Source organism: Ursus americanus, chromosome 19 (genome assembly GCF_024610735.1).
Source record: "Ursus americanus isolate L20-20 chromosome 19, mUrsAme1.1.p, whole genome shotgun sequence".
NCBI classification, from domain to species: domain Eukaryota; kingdom Metazoa; phylum Chordata; class Mammalia; order Carnivora; family Ursidae; genus Ursus; species Ursus americanus.
The window spans coordinates 16,585,525-16,610,186 of NC_142145.1; the positions used below are offsets into that span (position 1 = coordinate 16,585,525).

Consider the following 24,662-nt stretch of genomic DNA (forward strand, 5'->3'; position numbering starts at 1 on the left):
TTTGGGCTTTACCTGGCTGTTCTTTAATTGCTTGGAGGGTCAGAAGCAGAGCTCCAAGGCCTCTGAACCTGGCAACGGGTGCGGAAAGACATGGTCTCTTCGTCCAAAAGCTGAGAAGAGATGCAGCGAGACATCAAAGGACTAGGATTTCTGTACAGACGAAGGCCGGCGGGCTTGCTAGTAGAGGTCACGGTGCAGCTGTAAGCACCGGCAGAAGTGACCTCCAATGGGAAGCGGGGGCCTTGACACTTAGCCGTCCGGGGGCCAGTCAGAGTGGGAGTCAGGGGAGCTTTAACTCGCTCCAAAAAGGAGGCAGACGGCTCCGAGCGTTTGCAGCGTAAGTGGCAGGGGTGTCAGGGGGCAGGTCCCGGGGGGCCTGACCTAGGAGTGGGGTCATGACAAGTTTCCTCCAGGAGGCCATGTTTGGCCTGAGCACTGAAGGAGGCCTAGGAATCGTCTAGGCACCAGCGGAGGCTGGAAAGAACCCAGGGACAGGGAACAGCATGTGTGAATGTCTGAGGCAGGGGCCGGAAGCTGAGCCCATGTGGTTGGAGCAAATCCAGTGGGAAAAGGGACACACCGAGGACACAAGGTAGGCAACGTGCTACCCTGTGGCACTTGGGGGCAAATGTGGGGTTTCATCTTGATCCCCACAGCACTGGGAAGCTTTTGTTCTGCTGTTTTGCTTTTGGTTTTGTTTTAAGCACTGGAAAGATTCTGAAGGGTGTGAATTTTATCTAGACAGGATCACTTAGCAGGTAGGGCGAAGAGGGGTCTGGGGGAGGGTAGACGAGGAAGTTTGGAGGCTCTGGCGGAGCCATCTTGAGGGATGAGGTGCCTGTGGCAGGACCAACAGAGCTGGTGCCAGAGTTGGACAAAGTTTCTGGGTGTCTCTTGTGATCTCTGCCTCAAGACGACCGCACCAGCTAGCATGCCTTCCATTCCAAGCTGCCTGGCAAGCTGATTATGGGGAGGGCACCCAAAGATCCACAGATCTGAAGACCAGTCGTGGGAGCTGCAGACTTTCTGAGACATCGGTCTGCAGCCCACATTCCCATGCACGCTCCTGGCCTCCCTCTGCTCCCAGGAGTCGGGATACACAGAGACCATGGTTATTTCCACGTTGGCATTAGACGGTAATGGCGACCAGCCACTAGAAAAAGGGGCACGGATTTCCATCGCAGATACTGGCTACATTGTTAGCCACCTTGCCAGCCTCTTTCTTACTTTTCATCAAGCCTTAGAGACAGGACATTCTCTTGGCAAAACTGTGAATTAGGAGAACCCGAGGTCCCAGCTTTGGAAGGTTCTCTCCTGCCCTCAGTACCTCCTCCCCTCTGGGCTGCAGACAGGAGAGGCAGCAAAGGCCTGAAACTCCATGTGCACACAAGCCGTTGCATAATGTGGGTGCTGTTGTGATTGATGAACTAGAAATTTGAATGTTTTACTGAATTCAACGTAACTTAGGTCACGATGCATTTTCTTAACCAATAGATCTTGAGAAAGTCTAACCTGTTACTATGGGGGGGGTTCTATGGATTTTTTTAAAGGGGTCCTTACAGTTAAGAACTATTAGTCTCGGGAAAAGGATCAGTAGGCAGATGCATTTTTCTCTCAGTGAATAGTGATTGCAAGCTTCCTGTGTGCAAGGCACCATTCTGAGCCCTGCAGATACTCCCGAAGGAAACGGACATAGTCCCTGTCCTCAAAAAATGTACAGTCTGCTGGGAGATCGAGGCCAGTCAACAGGCGGTTAGTGACTGGAACACTGGAGAAAAGCTGGTGTTAGGTAGAACATAAGCAGTATGGGTGGAAATCAGGTTGAGGTTTAGGACTCGGGGACATGATGCCTGCCACGCCTTCCTCAGGGATGTGCGTGTTGCAAGAGGAACCTCAAAGCAGGTAAACATTAACACAAAGGACTCAATTTCTGCTGGTGGGATTTCGGGAAGTATTTTGGCGGATTGCAGAAAGCCATTTAAACAGCTTGATTGGAAGACAAATGATAACCTTTGCTAAAATCATAGGCTTATTATTCAGAGTATATATGTTAATAAGCAAGATCATCAACAGATTAACCAGGTAGGGTCTGACATCGATTTATAGGCTGTGCCTGGGTGATGGACTCTGTTTTCATATATTTAAAGATACATGTCTGATAATTGCATCTGTGATGCTATTAGAACGTCAAAGGAACGCTTACGGGTCTGGAATGGCGCTACTGTTTGGTGGCTATTAGCCAATCGTTGGAATTTGAACCTGACTGGCACAGCAGGGAAAGCCCAGTGATAAAATTACCAATAATAGAAAGAGAAGCCAAAATATTTTTTTTAATTTTTTTTTTTCCAAAATATTTTTTTTAAATGACAAAGAATTTAGGACCTAGCTGGCTGGTGAGAGAGAGCGTGAGGCGGTGAAGCCTCACGCAGAGCTGATGGGTAGTACATGGGCTTTCTTACTTAAACTATCAATGTCCTTTAAAAAAACTGAAATCATCCTGAAGGGTATTCTTCTCAGTTAATATGACTCAAGTATATTTTGTTGTTAACGGTTATCATGCTGGAAGGTCCTCACCAAACTCCCACTGGGGACCTGTCTGCCAAGGGAACACCCAAGGATAGGTCATCCGAGTGCCACCAAGTTTGGCTTGATTGGGAAACGAGAAATGTGTCCAGACCTTCCAGAAATCTTCTGTGCCTGTATTCATCCATTGGGTTGGTGTCATAGCAAGCTTTAAGGTGAAAGAGAATGTTTCAACCGTTCATTGTAAGGCAGAAAGGTCAATGTCTGTGGAATTGATAAGCCTCCCTGTGAGGCATCCCAGATCAGTTCTGGATGGTGGAGACTTTGCTTTGGGACAAGTCGCCCCACCTGCCTAGCCTCCGTTTTCTCAGCGGGAGCGCTCACTCAGAGACTGGTTGACATAATCCCCTTGAAGCTCTGGTATCGGGGCTCTCACAGTTACTCTGTGGCAAGCATATTTAGCGTCCCGTCCTCTGGTCCTTACTTCCTTGGCTGCCCTTCTCCTCCCCTGAACGTTGGTCACACGGATGGCTGTATATGTCTAGCCAGGTTGGGCAGGGAGGACTTGTCACAGAGAAGATCAAGATTCATCAGGATCCCTTAGCTGTTTACAGACAATGGTCTGTCATTGGGTCATTCCCCGCTGGGAAGACAGGCCCTGTGTCTGCCTGTCCCTCAGGAGAGACAAACAGCATCATGCAGGTAAGGGGTCAGTTTTAGCCCTTGACATTTCACACTGGTATCTAAGTCCCAAAGAAGTAGTGCGAACATGGCCAGAAAATTGCCTGACACTGAACGAGGGTAGCAGCCAGCCTTGTCTTTGGAAAGCTAAAGAGAAGCCTGTGTTTGTTGACCAGAAGGCAGGGATCAGAGGTCGTTACTGCAGACTTCAAGTCATCAAACCACCTTTGCAGGGTGTAGTGGATGGGGGGGGGAGTAGGCAAAGATGGAGGCCTCCTCTCTCGGACCTCACAATCTTTTTGGAGAAATCAGACTCCTGCCGGCAGAGAGAGACCTAATTATTCCTGGTCCCTCGCGTGCTGTACGCCAGACAGTCAAGAAGCCCCCTGTGCACGAAGATCAGCAAACCCGGGCTATCGCCTTTGAGCGTTTGTGATTCCTTCACATGCTTGGACTTCACTTTCCTCAACACGATGCAAACGTATCTTGGCACCAACCTCAACATGATTGTGGACTACGGAGCCTCTGCTGGCTTTGCCCTGGCGGGACTGAGAGGCGGGTAGAGCTGGTCTCGGAGCGTCTGCTGTCTCTTGGGGCGGCCAGACTTTTTCTCCTGGGCAACCCCCAGTGCCTTTCACCTTCTCTTCAGGCACCAGAAGCTGCCATGGGACCCCACGCAGAGCCGAACCATCCCATGCTGGTGACCCTCTTGCCTCTTGTCCACTGCAGAAATCTATTAGCTGTACAGTGCTGCGAGGCTGTGGGGAACGGGCAGCCGCGGATGGAGCGATGGAGCAGCACAGACTGCAAAGGAAATGATCGGAATTGCAAATGACCCTATCTTCTGACACACAATTCCACTTTTGGGAATTTCTCCTACAGATCAGTGCAAAATTGCAGTACTTCTCATAGAGCAAACGATTAAAAACACACCAAATATCTATTAGCAAGGAACTGGTCAAATAACATAAGGTATATTCATAGAAATATTCTGGAGCCATTAAACTAATGGGAAATGTGTTGTTTGTTTTTTATTTTTTAAACAAACCTGTGAATCAATCTCAAAGATCTATGGTTCTTTTGGTTCTTTAAAAACTCTTAGGACACGGGGTGCCTGGGTGGCTCGGTTAATCTTCTGAGTTTTGAACTTGACTCAGGTCTTGACCTCAGGGTCATGAGCTTGGGCCCTGGGTTGGGCTCCACACTGGGCGTGGAGCCTATTTAAAAAACAAACCAAAAACCCCGAACTCTTAGAACACTCTCAAAGTTTTATTAAGTAAAAAACCCAGAATACTCAGTTGTGTGTATAACCTATTTCCATTCCAGTAGAAACAGGGAAAAGAGTAAGCTATGTCTTTATTTGTCCGGCGGGACACCTGAGACGCTGCTCAGGGAGGTTGCCATGAGAAGGACAAGGGGTGCCTGGGGTGTGGGGAGTGGTAGAGACAGCCACGTCTTCGTCTCCAAAGGCTCCTGGCTAAGTTCCAGTATGTTGGCTGAGAGTATGACCCACTCATCCATTTGCACGTCAAAATGGACGAACTGATCATAGTTCCAGCAGTAAAACAGAATGAAAAAGGATCAGAGAGCAAATGTGGTAAGATTTCTGACACTTCTTAGGAGTTGATATTATATCGACATGGCTCAAATTTGGAATTCTAGAAGGCAGCATGCGGCAGTTGAGAGGATAGATGGAGAGAGGGCATGGGGTGGGGGTTACTGTGTATTTACGTGGTATCCAGTGGCTCACGATTCCCTGCAGGCCACGTGACTTCCACAAATGTGTGTGGAAAAGAGTCACACTCAGAATTAGAAAAAAACAACTGAATAAGGTCCCCGGCTCTGCCACGTACTGGCTGTGTGACATGACCACGGCAGCTCCCTGACCCCAGTGTCCTTATCTACTGTGAGAACAGTGGCTGTGATGTTCGAACGAGGCAGCGCCTATGGCCAAGGACTTGTACGTGAGCATGAGAGTGAAATCTGTGCCAGAAGTTCTAGATACAAGCGTTCCTCTGCTTCTCCCCTCTTCCGTTGGCTCTTGTTTCTTTTCCTCTGGTTTTAAGGATACGAACTCACGAGCACCTTTCACTGGACCCTGTCCCCTAGAAGCCAGTGCTGCACGGCTAGCAACTTTGTTTAGGACACGGTAATATGTGGCTTTCCGTGGCGGGCACCCGTGCCCCTTTCTCTGCTATACCCCACGTTGGTGCTGTCCATCTCCTTGCTCTTTCGTTCTTTGCTACTTCCACTAAATGGTTGCAAAGGCCCATTTAATCTGGTCTTCTCTCTCCTTTCCCAGCTCAGGGGAGGTGCTTACCTCTAACTGGGTGCCTGCTTCGAACCATTCATGGAGGCTTCAGTGAAAATGGGACCCCCCACCCCGTCCCCAAGATAGCCATTGTTAGCGGTTTCTTGTATAGACACATTATGTATATATAGGCACCTTTTAAATGTAAATCGGGGCCATAATATCTACTTTTTAAATTTTTTTTTAATTTTATTTCACAGTGTATTCTCGAGATCACTTTATATCAGTGCACAGAGAGACTCGACTCTCTTTGGCTGAGTAACAGAATGTTGTGAATTATTAAAGTGGTTGGAGTTTTATAGGGGACTGGGCATATTTCAATAAGGAAATTTACAAAATCTGCCCAAGTTGGCCTTAAGGGAAGGTAAAGGGTGATGATATATCGGCCAGCTGCAAGCAGTGATTTTGGGGGGACGTTATGTTTACACCTCATGAGACTGCTCGCTGGACCGCTTCCAGCCGCCATGCATTCCGCTGTAAGGGAGGACTGTAATTTGTTTAACTAGGTCCCTGGATGCCTTCGTTCACCTGTTGCAAGTTCAGACAACACTACCACGCAACTCTCTGCCCCAATCTGGAGCCGTGTGTCTGGTTTGAGTTAATCTGCAAGTAAATTCTCCAGGGTGCATCTCCAGAATTTTCTTAATCCAAACACAGCCGCTGCCTCTTAAAGGCCATTGTCCTGTCAGAACTCAAACTCTTTTGGAGGCTATGTGCCCCCAGAGCCAGACTGCTCCCCCTTGCTGGTGGCCTGAACTTGGCTGTCTCAGTGTGGGACGCGGGGGGCAGTCTGTGCTAGTCTATGAGGGCTGGGAACAGTGGAGTCCCGGGTCCTCCCAAGGGGCCATTTCTTCCAACTCTCTCGCTCTCATCCTTTTAAGGACTTCCTCCTCCTCTGCGTCTTTGGGGGCAGAAATCGAACTGTTGGTTCCCTCTGAGGTTGGGCTCTGGCCCCCCTGCCCCGTGTTGCCTGGCGGCTCTTATAGAAGAGGGGGATGGTCCGAGACGGCCCGGTCTTTGCTCGTGCAATAGACAGGAGTAAGATACACGATAGGTGTGATTTACAGAATGAGGGGCTCTGAATTCACTGATCTGTCCTGGGTGACACCATCCGAGAAGCCACAGCAAAACCTGGCCCGCCCTAAGCACCTAGGAGAAAACCTGACGCCTCTTTAAGGAGAAGCAAAGAAAAGCCAGCTGCTTTTCAGAGCCCGGAACACAGCTGCTCCGCTCCTGGCTCAGACTGCGGGACACCTGGTCATCTGGCACTCGTTCCTCCTTCGGGTCAGGCGAAGGGCAACACCAGGCACCCTTCCAACGATTGTAAAAATACTTGAACCTTGCAGATGCTGCTAACGAACCAGCGGAGGCCTCGCCTTGGAGCTGAGGCCCACCGAGCCCATCTGAGCGTCTCCCACGCTGGAGTTCACTTTGAAGCCACAAACACCCAGCCGCAGAGGCAGACACTTCCCAGGAACCCGCCGAAAACCCAATTTCTAACGATGTGCGACAGAACGACTATTTAATAGATGCAAATGTCACGCTTGAATATTTTTAGTCTTTCTTGGCAGTGAGTGAGTCATTTGGAGTGACAGATTGCATTCAGGGGGAGAGCAAGGATCTTACCAGAACCCCGTTCCTTCGCTAATTTATTTCATACTTTTGACTCTCGTGAACCCTCTCAGCGATTTTACAGGAAGCTGCCTGGTGCTTTCTGACACCACATCACACGCTTACCAAATCAATTCAACAGAACTGTGGCTCAGCTCCCTTTAAGGAAAAAGCAAGTGCTGAGAACTGGCCCTGCAGAATCTACTCTGCACGTTCCAAACTCCAGCCACCTTTCTAGCTCGTTTGTTTCTTTTCCTTTCGAGCTGCCTATGGCAGTTTGTTTAATTTAATGTAGTTTAATTTAATTTTATTATTATTTTTTTTAATTTTTAAAATTTTATTATTTATTTAGTGCCCTCAGACCCCAGAGGCTTTTGCTGGGAGGCTGTGTTGGCCTCTTTTTTGCACAGGTAACAGGTGAGGGAGAGCGACGGTGTGGTAATGCTCGGTCACCCTCGCTCTTCCCCCTCTGCAGGAGGAGAAAGGCTCCGAGGAGCCCAATCCAGTAGAATCGGGGTCCGAGACTTCCTCAAAGCTGTGCCCTCAAGCTTGATTAACCCGGGTAGATTTTTAAACTACCAACGTCTGGACCTCAGCCCCAGAGACTCATTAGGCGTGACACCACATCCAGCGCCATTTCTGAAGGGAAGGGGGAAGAAGGAAGGAGAAACCATGAAGAGTTCTTATGGGAGCACCTCGAAGGAAGGGATAAATCTTGTTATGGGTTCGTCCCCAGGTTCTAGCCCACCACTTGGCACACAGAAAATGCTCTGGAAAGAATACATAAAAGGCTGAATGGATGGCTGAGAATGTGAACTGGAAATCTTTGAGGACCAAAAGAGGCCAAAGAGTGTGGTGGGAAAAGTCCAACCAGCTGGGGTTTGGGTGAGTGGGCTCTGGTTTATTGGCACCATTTGCTAACTGGGTACTTTGGGCAAGAAGCCCCCCCCACCTCCTGCCCGAACTCTTAGTTTCTTCATCTACAAAGCAAGGGGTTTGGAGCAAATAATTTCTAATGTTCCTTCTCTATTTTAAAAATTCTCTGAGTAGATGGTTGCTATGCCTACCCATGGCATTTGGCCACTTTTATTGCTACATGTGTGATTCCAGTCAGCTCTGAATTGGCTTAAGCTAGAGAGCAGTTGTCCTTGAACAAGAACTCTGGGGCCATCAAAAAGAGGTTGCTTGGTGACGGTTTGTGCAGTGATGACAGACACCCAGTGCAAGGGGAGAAGGCAGAGTGTTCCAGAACATTCTCTGATGTCCATGGTAATTCCATGGTGGGTGGATGGGGATGGGGAGAGAACACAGAAGCTGAGAGCATTTCTTTTTTGATGTGAGCTGTAGGTGTGCTGGTAGAAACATGGAAACCAAAGCCGGCTTCAGAGACTTAAAAGTCAAAGTTGACTTTTCTCTTGACCCAGCTCCCTTCAGCATTGCCCAACTCTCTCTAAACACTGGTGAACGGCTGTTTATGTGCGGATGAAGAAAAGCTCTCTGTTGACTTTATTTCCAAACCCTGCCTTTTGGAATTGACACAAGAGGAGGGCAAACTGCTCACCAGGCTTGACCATCCAGTCAGCTGGCTCCAACTCCCTCTCCCAGCTTTCTGGCTCCATCTCCTCAAACAAACTACAGAAACACATTATCAATAACACAGATAAAAAGCAGGGCAACATGGGCTTTGAACCCCAAGGCCAAAAGGCTGATCGCAAACTGGTCAGCTTCTCTCTGGGGCTGCCAGCCCCCAGGGGTGAAAGACCAATGTTCCCCTCCTTCCCTTAGCCCCACCCTGCATGGTCCGGTCCCCAAGGGCGGGGGACCAGGGCATGATCTGCACACCCAGGGATGCTTCCTCAGTACTCCGCGTAGCCAAAGTCTCAGCTTTGCGGTGGGGGCAGGTGGACAGAGGCTGTAGCTTGGGACAGATACCTGAATCCATGCAGAGGCAGTATTCCTTTCCAGTTAAAGCCCAAACGCTGGAGCCAGACATCTTGGCTGGTCTCTCACAAGCTCTGTGACCTTGGATGAGATTTTCTTTACCCTCTCCTTACCTTCCTTTTTCCATCTGAAAAATGGGAATAATAATGCACCTACCTAGAAAGGTCGTTTGGAGGATTAGCTGTGTTCTTCTTTCTAAAGCAACTTAGAACCCTGCCTGGCTTATGGGGTGTTTCAAATAAACCAGTGGTTCTCGAACTCCAACACGAATAAGAATCCCCTGGGCAAGAGTGGAAATGGAATCTCCAGGGCTGCACTTTCTGGGTGGCTTTGGGTGAGAGGTTCTTGGCTTGGTCAGCACTGTCCAGTCCCTGCTGTGCCAGCAGGACCCTGATTCCCCTAAGGCTGGCCTGGTTGCCCTGTGGCCTGCTTGAGTCTTCGTAGATGGCTGTCCGGTGTGTGCTGCCGAGTTCTTCCTCTTGACCAGCTGATCTTCTAAATTTCAGCTCAAAGAGTATCTCCTCCAAGAAAAATTCCTTACCTGACTTTTTGACAGATCTCTGGGCAGGGGCACAAGCCCTTCTGTGCCATTCCAAAATTCAGCTTTTATAAATGTGAAAGCAATCTCGGGGCGCCTGGCTAGCTCAGTCTGAAGAGCATGCGACTCTTCAACTCGGGGTTGTGAGTTCGAGCCGCACGCCGGGTGTAGAGATGACGCAAATAAATAAATAAGATTTTAAAAAAAGAAGAAGAGAACAATCTCACTGGGGGCATTTGATGGCAAAAACCGGACCTGAACTGACATGAGGCTATTTATAGTTTTTATTTATTCCACTTGATGTAGGTATTCAAATGCTTGGCCGTAGAAATATTAGTGGGTGTGATGACAGCATGCGGCCCCAGACTCTACCAGCAGTGCTGATGGTGCATGGGGGCACAGAACACATGCTTTTCTAAAATACAAAAAAAAAAAAAAAAAAAATCTGCCTTCCAAAATAAAGCTGTTCCCAAAAGTATCGGGTTGTGGGTCTGTAGCACGTTCTGCTCTGACTATTGGCTTTCTCTTCTGCCTTGCCACTGAATGCAAAATCTTAAGAGCAAAGGTTTGGTATAAATAATGATCAGTTAGTATTACTTGAATGAATGAAGGAATGAATGAATGCTCTCTTATAGGGAAACTGTACCTGTCTTTCTTAGCCTCTGGGACATTCCCCACCACTCCATGATATTTGTGGAAGGGTTTGTAAAGCTAATTTCACGTGGCTCTGTGTTTCTTCCTCCTCGGGGCCAGGACTGCAACGGCGTAGACTGTCCCCAAGTTGGAATGAGTAGGGTCTGGGTAGACTGTGTTCGAGAACAGCTAGACTCTTCCACGCTCCATTTCTTTGAGCAGGGTTTTGAAAAAGAGGGAGCATTTCTGGGCCACTGGCTTGTCTTTTAATAAAAGAACTTTCCAGGATTGGGGGGATGAGTCAAAGTCTTCACTCTTGAGATTCTCTTTTCCTTCTCCTTGCCCAAGATCAAGCTCCATCTGTAGAATATCGAGGAGAGGAAGCTCCACCAGACCGCCCTCCCCAATCCAGACTCAATAAGGGCAAGAAGACCAGGGCAGGACAGTGGGAAAGACACCATGGCAGCTCCCAACCGAGTTCTTAGGAGAGGAGAGGATGTGGAGGCCTGGGTAGAGTTATGAGCGAGCTGGCTCCCAGTGTGCATGAGTTAAAGACCCCACCGGGGATATATTGTGACAAGGTGGGAGAACAATTACATTCTAAGTCAAGAAAGATGGATAATTACTAGATAAATCAAGCTCAAATCTCATGTTGGTCCAAACTGCCTGTGGTCACGAGCAGAGCTTGGTCAGCACCCAGGGGACACTGCTGAGCAGCCACCGGAAGTCACTCGCCAGGCACCTCTGCATGGACAGCCGAGTGTGGCCGAGACACCTGCAGGCCTCCGAGGAGACTGCCAGCTCTCGAGAACTAAAGTGTGGCTTATACCATGGGGCTTGAAGGTCACGTCGGAAAGGACGGGAAGCAGAGCGAAAAGGCAACACTTGCATTGCTCATTGGCGAGCGTCTGAGACAACGAGGAGTGCTGGAAGGCACCAGAACGCTCGCGCCGAGGCTGTGTGACTCTCTTACTTAGCAGACCATTTTCGGGTTTCAGTGTCTTTTGCTGACTCCTGGTTTCCTCTCTTGTTCTTTTGCCAGAGACCCCAAATGCCTTTTTTACAGACAACTGGGTCCCTCTTCAGGGTCATGAGGTGGAAGGCGCTCGCCAGGCTGGCCAATGTGTGGCTATTATTCAGGAGTGGACAGAGGCAGGAAAGGGTGAGGATTCTTGACACTGTATTCCGCAGACAACGTCCAAGCTCACTGTAACCAGCAGCTTCACCCCATTCCCCAGACCCCTGTCCAGTTCCTTTTAGGCCAGCTTTCTGGAGCCTCTAGGGTATGGGGCGCACTATAAGGCGCTGTGCCATCAGGTGGGTTGTGGGGTGTGAAGGAAGGGGACCAGTAGACAAACTCAGGAGTCAGGGAGGGCCAAACACTTCACGTTCAGGGGAGGGGTGGAACTTCATGAGCTGGGGGCACCAGGAAGGGCTTTGTTGGTGAGGTGACATCCGAGCTGGCCTCAGAATTTTCAGTAGAGTTGGATGGGTGGGAAGGTCGCTTCTAGTAGAGAGAACAGGGTGAACAAAGGAAGAAGGGAGGAAAGCAAGGGGTGTGTGGGAGCTGGTCTATGGAAGGTGACTATAGGGGCAGGAAGGGGAGGTGAGTCTGAACCCGACCATGGCTTGGAGTGCTTGGCTAAGGAGTTGAGAACGTCACCGCTGGGTGGGCACTGGCAGCCATTGAGGGATTTCTGCTGGGGACAGAGGTGAGTAAAGCTGGGCTGTGTGTGTACTGGATTGGGAACGGGGAGAGGAGGAAAGGGTGTGCCCAGTCAGGAGGTTACTGTCATGACTGGGACAGAGTTTCCGAGGCTAGTCAGGGGAGGTGAGGGTGCAGATCCTGAGCTGGTCAGGGTGTTCCTGCTGTCCTCCGCCCCTCCCCCTTCTCCCTGAGCACCCCCCGTCCACCCCCACCTCTACTGAGATCACCAGTGTCGCCCTCACCGCCAGTTCCAGCGGTCATGCCTCAGTCCTCATCTTGCGGACCCAGCACAGTACAGATCCCGAGACAGGGTTACATCCCGAGAAACCCAGCAGGAGTTGAGGTTAGCATTAAGTCCAACATGCATTGACTACACTAGCTATGGACCATTGGAGCTTGGCCGGGCCTCCCTTACCCGTGCTCTGAACACCTCCGAGCCCGCCCTTGGGCAAAATCCTCGCTCGCAGAGCCTGGTTGACAGTCAGGAGCCGATGTCTCCTGCGCCGCGCTGACTCCCGCACAGAGGGACGGACAGAGCGCGTGTGGGCGCGGATGGGGGGCGGTGGGTCCCTCGTTGACCCTCATGCTCGCTGGCTGACGGGGACCCAGGTCGCTGCCGCCCGCCCGGAGTCACGGGAGAGGGTCCCACCGCATGTCACTGGCTCCGGGCAGGACTCGCATTCAAACCGCCAAGCACTGCTTCCAGTGAACGCATAAGGCGTTTGCATCGAAGTCGAACAGTCGGGAAGGTCTGTAACCGACACGCATGGTCTCCCCACCTTCACAGATAAGCTCTCCTCTCCCTGTTTCTGGGACCCCACTGGCTCCCGGTTTTCCCCCCAGCTCTCTGGGCCACTCCAATCCTGATGGTCTCATCTTCCAATCCTGAGCCCCTCCTTTTCAGTCTCGGAGCTGTAAATTGCATTGACATGCTGACGGCACTTATTGATATCTCCGGGCTGGACCTCTCCCTGAACTTCCATGTTCGACTTGCTACTCGACCTCTTCACATGGACGTCTATCAGGTGTCTCATGTTAGCCTATTCAAAAGGGCCTCGACCTTATTCCCCTAATCCCGCTTAGAGCCTTCGTGTTTCTGTTCCTGCATCTGCAAGTGTGCTTCCCCAAGTGGCCACACGGCTCACTCTCTCAGCCCCATGAGGTCTTCACTTTGACCCACCCCGTCTAGATTTGGACCCTTCTACGCTACCTTAAGCCTTCCCCTGCTTGCTTTCCATTCGTGGCTTCATCAACATTGAATGTATCATACATTTTATTTATGTATATGTTTCCTATTTGTTTGCCTACATTAGAATAGATATTTCCTCGTGGAAAGGATTTTTGCTGTTTCATTTGTAATTGCTGTATTCTTAGGCACTACAAGTATGTGGTACATGGCAGCTGCTCAGTGCATGTTTGCTGAATGAATGAATGGAAAACTGAACTTTGTCCCTCTTCGGACTTGGGGAGCAAAGCCATACGGAGGAGCAAAGCCATACGGAAGAGCAAAGATGAAGCTCCAATGTGGATGCCTGGAAGAAACCAGAGTACAGTTCCCAGAAATGTAGAAGAAGGGAGAAGAAGTTTGAGAGAAGTGTGAGTTTAGATCGGGATGTGTCGAGATTTTGGATAGGAGAGTGGAGGGCTCTGGGAGGGGGAAGGGGTAGATTTGGTAATTGCACGCACAGAGGTGATGACTTTAAACCCCAAGAAGAGGAGGAGGAAGAGAAGGTGGATGGGGTGGTGGGGGGAGAAAAAGAGAACCAAGAGCAAATTATGGGGGAACATCATTTAGGGGAGGAGAAAAACTAGGAGTAGTCAGAGAGGGAGAGAACAATCAGGAAGGTGAAATGTCATGGAAACCAAAGAGCATTTCAAGAAAGAAGCAAGGGTTGTAGCATTGAACACCTCCCAACGAGGGGAGGATGAAGACTGGGGAAGGGCTAGAAGTGGCCACCCAGAGACCTGCTGTCCTATTGCCCAAACACCCCACATGGCCTCAGTGCCAGGCAGGAGTACAATGGGAACTGATGGAAATTCCGCATGTAGCAGAGTGAGCCGCTCGGAGCTTTGCTGGAGGCAGCCTAAGAGCAGTGCGGGTTGGCCGGGAAGGGGAGACGAATAAAGAGGACGCACCCTTTAGGAGGATCCCGCAGGTGTCCTGACTAAAGGGAGTTCTGGAAGCTGACTTAAGGCTGGGTGGCTTCAGTGTTCAACGCGTAGAGCAAGAAAACGACTGGCCCAAGGTCCCTGGGCTTCCCAGCCCCTCAACGTGGGTATGACCACTGCTCTCTCCATGTCACCAGCAGTGGCTATTTCCCAACGCTGTGGCTCTCCAGCCTCAGCTAATATTTGTCTCTCATTGATCTAGTCGCCAGCCTGTTACTCTTTAACTGGAGTCCAGGGTTCAAAGGCCTGACTTTGTTTAAACACTCATTACATTGGGGAGGGCATGTCCCCCTGATAATCTCAACTGATGAACAAGCAAGGATCTTCTAAGTCAATATAGACCACAGAGAAGGCAAGAGGGGGTGGGATCGGGGGGGTAGGAGTGGGAAGACCCTTCTGGCAGAGGAGCCCTGAGAATTTGTAAGAGAGCTAAGTAACTAGTTCTCAAAAGACCAATCCCAAACCCAAACTTTCTGCCACAAGCAATATTAAATATGTTATATGTTAATACCTAAAATCCTTTACGGAACAGAAACTCTTTAAAAAATATATAGCGACATCCTCGTGCTCCGCTGGATACTTCTTGGGAGCAGAGACACCAGCCCTCAGTCTCTGGTCCTCTCTGGCCCTTTGACTCTGTTGTGTTGCCCTGGAAGGTATCTGGAAAATACGCCCTTGCTTCTGAGGGTGGAGAGAGCTCTGTCCTGTGGCAGGCGGAGAAGCGGTGTGGCTTCCTTTGAGTGCCTGGGGTGGGGGCTGCTCCTGAGCCCAGGCTGGCTTTTCACGGGTGGTGTCCCTTATACACAATGAATTCTATGTCCTGAAGCAGAGCCCCTGCCCTCAAAAACCCTCCTCCATTCAGTTCGGTGAGGCCTAAATGCCATCATTTCAGTCTTTATTCCTTTGGGTTTAAGCTGAGCATCTCCTTTGGAACCCATTAAAATGAAAATACTTCTGGAAGGGGCCATGCATTTGGTCTGATCTGTCACATCTGAGTGTAACCGAGTGTACCGGCTCTTCCCTCGGAGAGGAGGTTGGTGGAGGGGTGGCGGAGGGGCGGGAGAGAGCAGGGGTTGCGGCCAGACGGGCTGGGCTCAGATCACCGCTCTGGAAGCCTCTCAGCCTCTCAGTCTGTCTCCCTCACATGCAGCTTGGGCCTGCTGATACCGGCCTCCTGAGGCTGGTCTGGAGATTCCTGGGAAGTACCAGTAGTAAGATCCTAAGCGAGTGAACTGAGGACTCCAGAAGCTTGGCAAAGGGCAGGCGGCCGCCATCCCATGGGGACATTCCTCTGTAAGGGATGCTGGTGGCTGGAGAGACACTAGGGCAGAGTGTGACTTCATGTGCCCAAACTCCTTCCCCTTGCATCTGGGCACCACCAGGGGTCTCCCAGCCTCCTTTGCAGTCAGGTAAGGCCACGTGAGTGACGTGTGGCCAAGGCGAGGTGGGCAGTAGGGATATTCCCCCTCCAGAGCTGGCCGACCCACCGTTCTCCACACGCTCCCTTCAGCCTCTGCCCGTGGGCTGCAGAGGACCCTGCCCCATGGGATGGTGCACCAGTGAGGGAGGGTGCCTGAGTTCCCGAGGGGCTCCTGGAGCAGAGTGTCACCTCTAACCTACACAGGCCATGAGGAATAAACCTTTATCATACTGAGCCAACTTGCCCTGATACGCTCTTGCCTTCTTCCCTCTCAGGACACATCCATGAAGAAGGGGGCCCGGGAGCTGGGGAGCGATCCAGGCCACCCTCTCCCATCTTGAGGCACTGGTGACCGACTACAGCAAAACGTGCCTGGATTTCAACCTGTAAGTTTGAGATGATCGTTGCATGTAAACAATAGGCTTGAACATCCTACAAGGTGATTGTGTGTATATGGAAAGTGGAGATTTTCATGTTATTTATGAAATGGGGGATACTATTTGGGTATTAAACGATCATCTTTTTCATTCGTGATGACCTGTGGCTTCCTATTCATTGACTTAATGGGTTTCATGGCTCCAGGGCAGTGTAGACTACCAGCTAGAATTTAAAAAGTCACTGTAACAAATCTCACGGTTTCATTTCTGTGAAATCCAAGAACAGGCAAAACTAATCTATGGTGCAAAAAAAATTCAGAACAGCGGTTGCTGGCGGGGGGTGGGGGTGGGGGTGGAAGGGCACCAGAGTGGAGACTGGCCAGGAGCAGACACAAAAGAACTTTCTGGGGCAATGAGAATTTGGGTTACACAGGTGCACGCATTTGTCAAAACTCGGTGAACGTACACTTAAGATTTACTTCTTTGTATGTGAATTTACCTCCGTTAAAAAGGCGACAAGCGGGTCCAAAATGGTGTCACTTATGCTAAGCAAACCAAGAATACCTAACTGCAGTCTCTCCCCTCCCCCTGCTCCCAGGAATGTGACCTTTTAACCAGCTAACCTGGAACTTCCCGGTCAGCTCTAGTAGGCAATTCACTGATAGACCCCTTCCCTTTAGGAGGGTGGCTTGCCTGTCACAATGCATTCTTTGTCAATAACGTCTTTTCCCCCACCCCTCTCTGCCTTTAAAAACCTTCCATTTTGTACTGTTCCTTGAAGCTCCTTTCTCTTTGCTAGATTGGATGCTGTCTGATTCATGAATCATTTGGTAAAGTCAATTACATCTCCAAATTTACCCAGCTGAATTTTTATTTAAGACCTCAAAAGAAAAAAAAATCTAAACGATAAAATCTAGTTAATGTTAGGCATGCTAAAGTATTTGGGGGAAGAACAGCATGCCTGCAATTTACTTTGCAATGCTCCAATAATTTACAACGGCTTAAAGGATCGCTAGAGAAGAACAGGGTAACACAAGCAGAGTAAAATGTAACGGCAGAACTAGGGGGTGGGGGTCCTGGTGTTTACTCCACAGTTCTTTCAACTTTTCTGAATGTTTTCGAAACAAAACGTTGGAGGGGAAAAAAACAAAAAGGCTTGCTTTGGGACTCAAAGCTGACCATCCAGTCCTAAGGAAAATGGCATTATTAGGCTCTGCCAAGAGGCGAGCAATCTTTGTCCATTCTTAAAGCTTCTCAAAGCTGCTCTTTACTTATCCAGAGCAAAGTCAAGACGATTCAGAGCTTCTACCTTTAGCCTGTGTGGTTATTCAGTCTGGACCAGGCCAAGGAGGCCTGAAAATGGCAAACTTCCCGATTCTGGGAAGCCTGTGTACAGCGCCCACGGCAGGGTATGGCTCAGGAACTGCCCCAAAGCAGCCTTTGCCTCTAATCCCGGAGGGCCGTGCCTCTCACGCATCACGATCTTCAGGGCTTTGTGTTTGTCTTGGCCACGTGCTTGCTGCACGCACTGCCCTACACACCTTCCAGGCCTACTTGTCTGCAAGTCAGCTATTCTCTTAGGGAAAAGCTTCCCGGAGCACTGGGGTGTGGTGAGGCCAGCAAAGAGCTTTGGGAGAACACCAGTGCCCTCCCTTCGCACCCCACTGGCTCCAAGCCCTGCTCTTGGCCGCTCTGTATCCTGTTCCGACAAGGGGCGACTCTCAGTCCCCACCCGTGGGCGCCCCCCAGGTCATGACAACGTCCTGCAATCTGCTCATGAAGGAGTCTGTCCTGGGTCTTAGGAAAAACTCACCGTCAACTTGTTTTCCTGCCCAACTGAAGTCCTATAAAGACCCATGGAGGGTCCTCAGCCTGAGTTCTCTGGGAACTTACTGTCCTTTTCAAGAAGGGTTCTCTCCTAGGTGAGGGATCTGCCGGTGGCTTTTGTGATCTGCCCGAGGTTCCTCAGAAGCAAAGCATGGGAACGAGAAACGGGGTCACCCACGCTGGGCGCCACCGCTGTGACTGGGGCCTTGACCCGACCGAGGTGCTCAGGACGCTCACGGACTGCAGAGCAGGTTAGGAGCTTAGTCACCCAGCAAGCGTGCACCTGACCCAGGATCGTTTACTCCCCTACTCACGCCACCACTCGTTTTTCCCCCCAGAAGGAACATATGCAAGTTCGGAGCCGCGCTACCCACCGGCACCTCGGACGCTGCTCACACCACCTTCCCAGCAAGACGCCACCTGTCGCTGACTGCAGAAGGACTCCATTATGCCCTGCTGGGATGTCACCTCCTGGCCGTCCCTGAGGGGACAGGTTAAGGCCATTAAGAGGAGGCTTCGTACTAAAGAGGAAACACTTTTGAGGGGCTACAGTTGTAACAGGGAATTGACGTGAGGATTTGGACAGCATCGTTCTTCTGAGAACCTCTTTGGGCTTCATGGCTGACTCTTTAACTCACATTAAATTGAGGGCTGGTGGGTTAAAAACCAGAGGTGAAGTCAGCCTTTCTAGGGATAGACTCCTGTGAATTATGCAAGTGTTATGTAAAGTCATTAATTCCCAAGCTGAACAACAAGATGACAGATGGCTAAGAACAGATGTGCAGCCCAGAGTGAGCCTTGTGTTTTGGGCAGACTTCAGTGACGTCTTAAAGGTGTGGGGCTCTGAGGGCTATTAAGGCAATGAGCTCCCTACATCGGCAGCATTTAAACCCCCAAAGCAATTAAGACAATGCATTAACGGAGAAGCTTGAAATCAGACAACACATAATACTCGATGTAGAAAACATTCCAGCTTCCATAATTCTTTATTAAATATTTGACAAGTTGTATCACTTCTTTACAACGACTTCATTTTGTCACATTACTCTTTTGCTGTCAGGAAAACAATCTACAATTTCTCTTTAGATCTCTCAAGAAAAATGAAAAGCAAAAAAGGATTTGTTCCTAAACAAAACTTTTCCTGTATCAAATTCAACCATGTTTTAAAGCCATTCTGATTGTGAAAAGGAGCGTTATCCGGAAGTTGTCTTTAAAAAATTTCAAAGCAGTTTGGTTTGTAATCACCGTATCAAATAGTACTTGGCTTTGTATTATTAGGGGGTGGGGTTTATAATAAAAAGTTACGAAACATTGAGAATTCATTTGGAATGCTTGAAACTCTTTTCACCTCAAAAGTCACTGTTTTTTTTTTTTCATGTTTCATTTGGTAAAAGATCCTGAATTATGGAATGACAGCATATTAGCATCATTTTCCTGGGGTCCCTCTCGGGCTCTGAGGGTCAGAAATCTCAGGACACAGCTTGGAGGAAACTGTAGAAGAATTAAGCTCTCACTCCCTTTCGAAACCAGATTACTCGAGAAAGGTGTAAAAATGCTATACAAATATATACATATATATTTGGACAGCATATGTACGTATATGTGTATATACATCTCACATAAGTAGTAGTAAAGGAAAACAAAGTTACGCAAAGTTAACACGACGGAAACCGTGACAATCTAGGTGAGATCAGTCTGAGTGAAAGGGCGAACTGGCGTATATAGAACACAGATGTCTGCGGACACGGGGTTACGGTCATCAGAAAGGCTTTCAATGCTCTGATGCGAGGCTGAGATGCAGTACAGAGAGATTTGTAGCCAATGCTGTTAGATTTCTACTGAGACTCCTTAGAAACACAAGCCCAATGAACAAGAAGACATGCATTTTAAACATGCATTGCTCTGCGCACAACACCTTTCACCAAGGATAGATGTCTAATGACAAGGTTTTCTTGGAAAACTTCATACAGACAGAAAGCTATCCTTTTCTGAAATAAAACATTACACAAGCTCACGTCCTACTGCTACAGCATTGTTTCTGACACTGAAAACACTCTAGGGGTGGGGGTGTGCGTATGCGAGTGTATATACACTGTTCATTAAGGCTTAGACAAATTAAAAAGTGGTCCAAAGTATTATCACATTGTCTTCCCAGTTTTAAAATCTAAAGTACAAAGTGGAGTTCATAAGGATTTTTAAAAACGCATCTTAGACCCGAAATTGGCAGTTTTGACATGATTTCTCAGGATGTACCCCAAAGCCTGAAGGAGACAAGAGGTAGTGCTGGATTTCCTGGGGGCCAGGAAGGGAGCGGACCAGGCAGGCATCCTACCAGGCAGGCACCCTACGCAGCAGCGCCCCCTACTGACAAGGCAGGAAATGATACCAGACAGTAGTGCCCTCCTCTCCCCGTCAATAAGGGGGGTGCAGAGCAAAGAGGAAAAGAAAGAGAGTGGCTAGCACAGCGGGGAGGGCACTAGAGAACTGATTAACCCATGCTCTCTATAGATTTTTTAAAAGTTCAGAGGTGAGATACAAGACTCAGGAAAATGCTAGACTCAAGTTAACTGTTGGAACAATTAGTCATTTGCTGCATACGAACTTGGCTTTCAAGAGAGCCAGTCTGGATCTGGCAAGACCACACAGCCACGGTGCATGTTGTCTATTTAACAATGTGAGATGCAGAAAGTGGTTCAAATATTTTGCCAACCATTTCTCAGAATCTGTCACTGCACCGTTATGTGGGTGGAATAACCCATGTCAGTCGCTTTAGAGCATTTGCCATCTGACCACGGGGAAAATCTGATGTTCGACCAAAGGGCCTTGTAAACAAAACTGAAAGAAGCATCTTACATTCTTGTGATTTGGTACAGACAGGACTGGCTATAGAGAAGTACATAACGGAAAATGTTTCAAAGCTGAATACGACTTTAAAGCAGACAAATGCCTCATGGTTTCCTGTTCCAGAGGCAGTCAGCAGAAAAGCAGCACACCATCTGAGGCTAATCCAGACTTTCCAAATTCGCCTGCAGTCCAACAAGGGACAGGGACAGAAACACCCAGGACCTCCAGGCAGGCGTGGTAACTCATGTCCACAGGCAGCTGTGAACTCTGGAACTAGCTTCTAACCTCGGGGCAAAATGACCCATAGTAACTGTACCTTCTTCAGGGAACTAAAAAAAAGCCAGATCTGGGTAATTTCTAAGGGAACAGAGGGCGCAGAACCCCTGGACTTGGGAGAAGTGCCAGAGGGAAGGGTAACTAGAAGAGGCAGCCCGTCCTGCCCCCCTCCCCGGGGTCTGCTGACGGGAAGGACCAGCAGCCTGCTGCTAATCGCCACCCGGACTCTGTCCTGAAGACATCGGAGAGTGGGTGTCAGCATTTAGACAAAACAAGATCTAGGACTATTCTAGACAAAGAGTGAAACACTGAGAATTGTTGAGATGAGGGAATCTCACATGGATCAAAAGCCAAACAAAACAGAAACAAACCCCAAACCGAGCGCTATCCAGCCGTCACTGAGTCCGGCATTCAGCGGCAGATGAACTGACTGGCCCGTCACAATTACAGTCTTTCAAGTATTCAAAGGGGTATAGTTAGACAATTCCTATCTGTTCCTGGCGCGGAAATGACCTCGAATTTTTCTTTCATATAAATATTTTTAACACTGCCTAATTTGCATTTACACTGAATATTCTGATTTTGTAACTATACAGTCTGTAAAATGACAGAATCCCAGTTCTTCAATTAGAATTGCGGCCTTTCTCCTCTCTGATGACATGATCACTCACAGAATCCATCCAAGCCCTGGCTTTGGCATGAGTCCTAGAAAGAAAGCCCTCTGGGCCAGGCAGGGTTACACGAAGGGGGTTTTTCCATGAGACGTTTGTTAATATATTGACTGCAGGGGGAAAAAAATCCCACGAATAGAGAAAAATAATGAGCAAGGTGGTTTTCTTCTGATCACACAACATCTAAGTTCTCTGATCACTATTGGAGATTTTTAAATCAACAGGAAAAGGGAGCCAATCCTCAGCTCTATAGGAATGCTCCTTCTCTCAAACACCTCTGATCTCTGCACCTCTTAAGACAGCTCGTTTATAACCACGAACATTCAGGGTTTTTCACAAGCCAACCAGAGCTGGGTAACAATGAATTTCTTACACCAAAAGGTCTTTCTTACATAACAAATGGGGAGGCCCCGGAACCAGGATTTTCTGCCTTATCCATGACTGACAAGAGATCAAATCTCTAGAGCTCCCTGACTGTCACGACAGGGTTTAGGACAACACAGGTTAAAAGGACAGCAGGGCTGCTGAACTCCCATGCTGCTCTCAAAACACCACGGAATTCTGCGACTAACACTCATACAAGCGGCACAGAATCCAAGCGTGCGGAACCCTCCACCCCCGCCACGGCCAGCTGAACGGCCCCACGGACCGTGTTTTAGTCCAGCACAGAACAGACAGCACTCAGGCAGGACACAGTGTCAAAGCATGCGCCATGTCCGAGGTGACGAGACCCGGTTAGATTCAGCGTGCATTCCATGAATCTGGGTGGTTGCGGAGAAACCACAGAACAACGGCTGAGGACAGGTGTGCGGGCTCAGCTTGACAGCCAGGTGTTATACACCAGCAGCCAGGTCACAACGGATCGACACTGCACCGGAAAGATGCGCGCAGGGAGAAGAAATAACCGTCACACTGAATGTCTATGGTAAAAACAAAACAAAACAAACCAACCCAAACATCAACAGAACCAGGTATGACCTCCATGGATACATAAAGTGCCTTCCGAACTGGTGCAGTGAGAACAAAAATTGGTTATTTAGCGACCATTAGCCAACGCGTACAAGTAGACACGAAACAGATGTCTGGTTTCCACAGTTTCAAATCAAGCGGTGCCACGGTTCATTCGAATGTCTCTACGACGAACAGCAAAGAAGAAAAGGTGAGAAGAGAAGGACTGTACAGCGTCAGGGAGGGGTAATTTCTCTTCTGAGAAAGGCTAGTCCAACCCTGTCTCAAAGGCGTTCTGGCACACGTAATTACTTCTAAGGGGTAATGGTGGGATTCCTTCAAGTCAACACCGAATTTGTCATGCTATGTTACAGTTCTCTCAGCCTGTAGCGAGTATGCTGAATTTGTACAAAAAGAATGTAATATCCAGTTCGTTTGCATTCTGAGTATGGAGAAAATTATCATTATGCCTAATGTTATATTTTAAATGCTCTCAAAGTACTTGTTGGTAGGAGGTTTTAGGACAAAAATCAGTCCTCCAATTCTAATAAAGTAGGGATTGGGGGGGGCGCTCAAAGTACTTCAAAAATAAAAAATGTCACTGACATTAAACCTGGTATGAAATTCAAAAATACAAAAAAAATATGCTCACTTTTCCAAGTACACGAGACATCTTTAATTGTAATGAAATAAAATCTGAAAATCGGTCTAAATCATTTTAAAAAGTAAACATGAGTTGTAATACTATACTGTAGAGTGATTAATTCCATTCATTGTCATTATAAAGTATGTAAAATATTTATTAAGGGCTTTGCCTACAGAGGCACAACATAAATAGAATTAAGTCCTCCTGAAATGTAATTAGTGTACACGTCAACCAGTTGATAATTCGTGGTGGAAAATGCAGGAACGCGACCTGGGACCGGGCTCCCACTTCTGAACCTGGGCAAGTCACGGGCGAAGGCTCGAGAAGGCTCAGCTAAAGGAGCCACGCCCGCGGCTGCTCTTCCGCCGGGTGTCGGCAAAGTCTGTTGTTAGGCAAATGCAAAAGTGCAAGCAGGACTTGCTAGACGAACCACCACCCCGAGGCCGGGGGCCGCGCTTAATCCACCCCCTCAAATCCTTGAGCGTTTTCCACAGCCATGAGAAGCTTCTCTCGTAAATCTTCAAAGGTTTCATATGGAGGTAAGTCAAGGCGATTGAAGCTGCAGAAGTAACAGAAAGTATAGGTCAAAGGCCATCCTTGTTACCCTGCGACCCGACAGCCTCTCCTAGGGGCAGCTAAGGAGGCATTTGGTATTGGAGCAAGAGGATGTACGAGGCTTCACAACAATCCGGAGTCATCAAAAGTAAATGCCACCAACGAGACTGTCCACGCTCAGGAGGTTATACAACCTACGGAGAGACCAGAATTTTCTGATGGGCCATGAAACCTCTCTACCACAGCTAGATGGGGGCCTGGGAAGGCCCAGCTGGGGGGGGGGGGGCGAGGGAGGCCCGAAAGGGGAGGTCCTGGACATGAGAGCCGAGTTCCAGACCCTTGAACACCAAGCACGTATACGTTAGGGACGAGCCAAGGTTGAGGTCTACTTGCAATGCTCCCACTTATTCTACACTAGATCCCAAGCCAAGTGCTCTTCTGGACAGTAGCTTCCGGACAGTCACCTGTGATTCCAAAACTGAAGAAAACAAGTCCCCACATTTCAAAAACTCACTGCTATCGGCAGCAGGAAAAGACAGACGCACGTTCCTGGTGGGCCCTGGCGAACCCCTCATGTGGTTCACAAGACGCACTGAGTTCTGAGAGTTTTAGGTCACTAAATGCTAGAAGTTATAGCAGAGAAGCACATGGTGCTTCTCAAACTGGAGTTCTCGGGAACCTGGGAATCCTGAAGGCGACGTCTAAAAGGGTTTTCAGGGGCGCCTGGGTGGCGCAGTCGTTGAGCGTCTGCCTTCGGCTCAGGGCGTGATCCTGGCGTTCTAGGATCGAGCCCCACATCAGGCTCCTCCACTAGGAGCCTGCTTCTTCCTCTCCCACTCCCTCTGCTTGCATTCCCTCTCTCGCTGGCTGTCTCTAATAAATAAATAAAATAAATAAATCTTTAAAAAATAAATAAAAGGGTTTTCAGTTTGCTAACGGTCTCAAACGTGACCTTACTAGTTGTAAGACAGACCAGGAGCCTG

The 24,662-nt window shown here is 48.9% G+C and overlaps 1 protein-coding gene and 1 long non-coding RNA gene across 10 annotated transcripts in view; one reads left to right on the forward strand and one right to left on the reverse strand.

Moving 5' to 3' along the window:
• Positions 1–342: 342 nt before the first annotated feature.
• LOC123787423 (uncharacterized) lies at positions 343–19,061 on the forward strand. The gene is made up of 5 exons (XR_006778213.2): positions 343–592; positions 13,321–13,542; positions 15,811–15,921; positions 17,835–17,990; positions 18,078–19,061. It is a non-coding gene; the product is annotated as an uncharacterized LOC123787423 (long non-coding RNA).
• Positions 18,707–24,662, reverse strand: part of NEDD4L (NEDD4 like E3 ubiquitin protein ligase) — a 333,206-nt gene continuing 327,250 nt past the window's right edge. For all 9 annotated transcript variants that reach the window (XM_087869779.1, XM_045790183.2, XM_045790181.2 and 6 more), the window contains one exon: positions 18,707–23,683. In XM_087869779.1, the coding sequence (XP_087725905.1) occupies positions 23,581–23,683 (103 nt within the window). In that variant the 3' untranslated portion in view covers positions 18,707–23,580. The remainder of the gene's footprint in view (positions 23,684–24,662) is intronic.